Genomic DNA, 4,069 nt, shown 5'->3' with positions numbered 1-4,069 from the left:
ATTTTTATCTGCATGCTAATTACATTTTATATTTTAACTGTTTGTGTGTAATTAGGAAAAAAAGAACCCTTTATCTTATAAAATTTTTCTTTCCCCAGGTGAAGACTGGATAAAAGGCTCCCAAGGTCATCTAATTCTATCTCCTTCTATATAGAAATAGAAGGTAATCAATCCAAAATTGCCAATAATAGCACTGGACATAATCTGGCTGAGATGTCTTCAAATTCTGAATATGGGAAAGATTTTGAAAATAATGCTAATCTTTCTGTGTACAAAGAAATTCAGAAAGATGAAAGGTCATGTTCTGAAAGAGAGAAAACTTTTAATGTGATATCAAGTGTTGCTGAAAATAAGAGAAATACTACAGGAGAGAAGCCATATTCACATTCAGAATGTGGGAACTGTTTTAGTCAGAAACCACATCCTGTTGAACATCAGAAAACTCATACAGGAGAGAAGCCATTTTCATGTACGGAATGTGGGAAATGTTTTAGTAAGAAATCAATTCTTGAGGTACATCAGAGAATTCATACCGGGGTTACACCATTTTCATGCCCTGAATGTGGGAAATATTTTAATGTGAAATCAAATCTTGTAGAACATCAGAAAATTCACAGCGGGGAGAAGCCATTTGAATGTCCTGAATGTGAGAAATGTTTTAGTGTGAAATCAAAACTTGTGCGACATCAGAAAACTCACACAGGAGAGAAGCCATTTTCATGTTCTGAATGTGAGAAGTGTTTTAGTCAGAAATCAACTCTTGTGCAACATCAGAGAATTCACACAGGAGAGAAGGGATTCTCATGTTCTGAATGTGAGAAATGTTTTAGTATAAAATCATCTCTTGTGAAACATCAGAGAATTCACACAGGAGAGAAGGGATTCTCATGTTCTGAATGTGAGAAGTGTTTTAGTATAAAATCAAATCTTGTGCAACATCAGAGAATTCACACAGGAGAGAAGCCATTTCCATGTCCTTATTGCAGGGCGTCATTTAAACGTAAACATCAACTTGAGATTCATCAGAGAAATCACACAGGAGAGAAGCCATTTTCATGTCCAGAATGTGAGAAATGTTTTAGTATGAAATCAAATCTTGTGCAACATCAGAGAATTCACACAGGAGAGAAGCCATTTTCATGCCCTGAATGTGGGAAATATTTTAATGTGAAATCAAATCTTGTAGAACATCAGAAAATTCACAGCGGGGAGAAGCCATTTGCATGTCCTGAATGTGAGAAATGTTTTAGTATGAAATCAAATCTTGTGCGACATCAGAAAACTCACACAGGAGAGAAGCCATTTTCATGTTCTGAATGTGAGAAGTGTTTTAGTATAAAATCAACTCTTGTGCAACATCAGAGAATTCACACAGGAGAGAAGGGATTCTCATGTTCTGAATGTGAGAAGTGTTTTAGTATAAAATCAACTCTTGTGAAACATCAGAGAATTCACACAGGAGAGAAGGGATTCTCATGTTCTGAATGTGAGAAGTGTTTTAGTAAGAAATCAAATCTTGTGCAACATCAGAGAATTCACACAGGAGAGAAGCCATTTCCATGTCCTTATTGCAGGGCGTCATTCAAAAGTAAACATCATCTTGAGAATCATCAGAGAAATCACACAGGAGAGAAGCCATTTTCATGTCCAGAATGTGAGAAATGTTTTAGTATGAAATCAAATCTTGTGCGACATCAGAAAACTCACACAGGAGAGAAGCCATTTTCATGTTCTGAATGTGAGAAGTGTTTTGGTTTAAAATCAATTCTTGTGCAACATCAGAGAATTCACACAGGAGAGAAGGGATTTTCATGTTCTGAATGTGAGAAGTGTTTTAGTAAGAAATCAAATCTTGTGCAACATCAGAGAATTCACAGCGGGGAGAAGCCATTTGCATGTCCTGAATGTGAGAAATGTTTTACTGATAAATCAAGTCTTATTAAACATCAAAGAATTCACACTGGAGAGAAGCCATTTCCATGTCCTGAATGCAGGATGTCATTTAAACGTAAAGATCAGTTTAAGATTCATCTTAAAATTCACACAGGAGAGAAGCCATTTTCATGTTCTGAATAGGAGAAGTGTTTTATTCAGAAAGCAAATCTTGTGCAACATCAGAGAATTCACACAGGGGAGCGGTTATTTCCATGTCCGGAATGTGGGAAATATTTTAGTAAGAAATCAATTCTTGAGGTACATCAGAGAATTCATACCGGGGTTAAGCCATTTTCATGCCCTGAATGTGGGAAATATTTCAATGGGAAATCAAATCTTGTAATACATCTAAAAATTCACAGCGGGGAGAAGCCATTTGCATGTCCTGAATGTGAGAAATGTTTTAATCGAAAACCACTTCTTGATACACATCTGAGAACTCATACAGGAGAGAAGCCATATTCATGTCCTGAAGGTGAGAATAGTTTTACTCAAAAATTAAGTCTTATTAAACATCAAATAATTCACACAAGAGAGAAGTATCCATATTCATGTCCTGAATGTGAGAAATGTTTTTCTCAAAAATCAAGTCTTATTAAACATCAAAGAATTCACACTGGAGAGAAGCCATTTCCGTGTCCTGAATGCAGGATGTCATTTAAATGTAAAGATCAGTTTGAGATTCATCTGAAAATTCACACAGGAGAGAAGCCATTTTCATGTTCTGAATGTGAGAAGTGTTTTATTCAGAAATCAAATCTTGTGCGACATCAGAGAATTCACACAGGAGAGAAGGGATTTTCATGTTCTGAATGTGAGAAGTGTTTTAGTGAGAGATCAAATCTTGTGCAACATCAGAGAATTCACACAGGAGAGAAGCAATTTCCATGTCCTGATTGCAGGATGTCATTTAAAAGAAAACATCATCTTGAGAGTCATCAGAGAAATCACACAGGAGAGAAGCCATTTTCGTGTCCAGAATGTGGGGGGAGGTTTAGTGAGAAATCAAGTTTTGTGAGACACTTGAGAATTCACACAGGAGAGAAGCCTATTTAATATACAGAATGTGGGAAATGCTTTGGCTGTAAATTAAAGGGGTTGTGCAGGCTTTTAACCCCTTCATGTATTATGATGTAACTGTATGTCATAATTAGAGATGAGCGAATGAACTTCAAATTAAAATCCGAAGTCAATTTGAATATAACTTCGGTCCAATACTGTATGGAGCGAGCGCTCCATACCGTATTAGTCTGTATTGGCTCAGATGAGCCGAAGTTATTACTTAAATAGTATTGGACCGGCACTCAAACATATGGGTTTACGCAAAGAACCCATAAACTAAAGTAGTGCAATTTATTAGAACATAAAAAACATACATACACGTAATAGTGGGATAAATGAGATAATGGGTGGACTATCTCATGTATAAAGTCCATACAATGCAGGTTATTGGAGAAAATGAATAATGTCCCGTACTTATGCAAATAATACCTATTAGGCAAAATCGATAGCAAACAGTCTCATAGTGTGATGCGTATAATACTCACTATTTACTGCGCAACTCAGTGGCGTCCCACATGTAAGGGCGCTTACCTCGGTGTCGATTCAATCCAATGCAAACGGCAGATGGTAGTTGCTTACTGACGTCATAAAATCGGATCTCCGCAAGATCGCTTCAATTATCGCGAGATGAGCTGTTACTTTTTCTTTCTCTTTCGTATAATACAGACTCTTAAATCGCTGCTAAAAATCGCAGTGAAGCTTCGATCTTGTGATCATGGATTGTTATCAGTAGCCAGCCGTTAATAAAGTCGACCACCAGTCGGTTTGCTTTCGTTCGTTTCAGAAGATAATTTCCTTGGTGTCTTTCAATGTTGCATGGCCATGCTTAAAATTTCAGACTCTTTATGAATATCCCATCGATCCCATTTTTGGACATTGGCACCTATCCATGTATATAGAGAGTGAGCCGTCCCATTACTATTCATTTACTGGAAGTTATTACTTAGCAAAGTCTTGCGTGACTTTGCGTAATAACGTAATAGATTAATTTTTATTGCAAAAAAACATTTCCCGAACTTGATTTCGGTTCCAAGGTACCAATTGGAACCGAATCCGAGTTGGGGGAAATGGG

General features: G+C 36.8%; 1 protein-coding gene across 1 annotated transcript; it reads left to right on the top strand.

Annotated features, from left to right (window-relative positions):
- Positions 1-213: 213 nt before the first annotated feature.
- Positions 214-2,076, top strand: LOC122931751 (gastrula zinc finger protein XlCGF26.1-like). Its single transcript, XM_044285814.1, has 2 exons — positions 214-987; positions 1,072-2,076. Exons 1-2 carry the CDS (start codon positions 214-216, stop codon positions 2,074-2,076), a joined length of 1,779 nt encoding a protein of 592 aa, XP_044141749.1.
- Positions 2,077-4,069: the final 1,993 nt, after the last annotated feature.

The sequence above is a fragment of the Bufo gargarizans genome, chromosome 3 (assembly GCF_014858855.1).
Source record: "Bufo gargarizans isolate SCDJY-AF-19 chromosome 3, ASM1485885v1, whole genome shotgun sequence".
Lineage (NCBI taxonomy): Eukaryota > Metazoa > Chordata > Amphibia > Anura > Bufonidae > Bufo > Bufo gargarizans.
This window is presented reverse-complemented; position numbering and strand designations above follow the sequence as displayed.

Bases quoted from the DNA above. Each gene is read 5' to 3' on its own strand.
- LOC122931751 (XM_044285814.1), top strand. From the start codon at position 214: ATGTCTTCAAATTCTGAATATGGGAAAGATTTTGAAAATAATGCTAAT. The intron at 988-1,071 runs GCGTCATTTAAA...CCAGAATGTGAG, and splicing joins TTCCATGTCCTTATTGCAGG to AAATGTTTTAGTATGAAATC.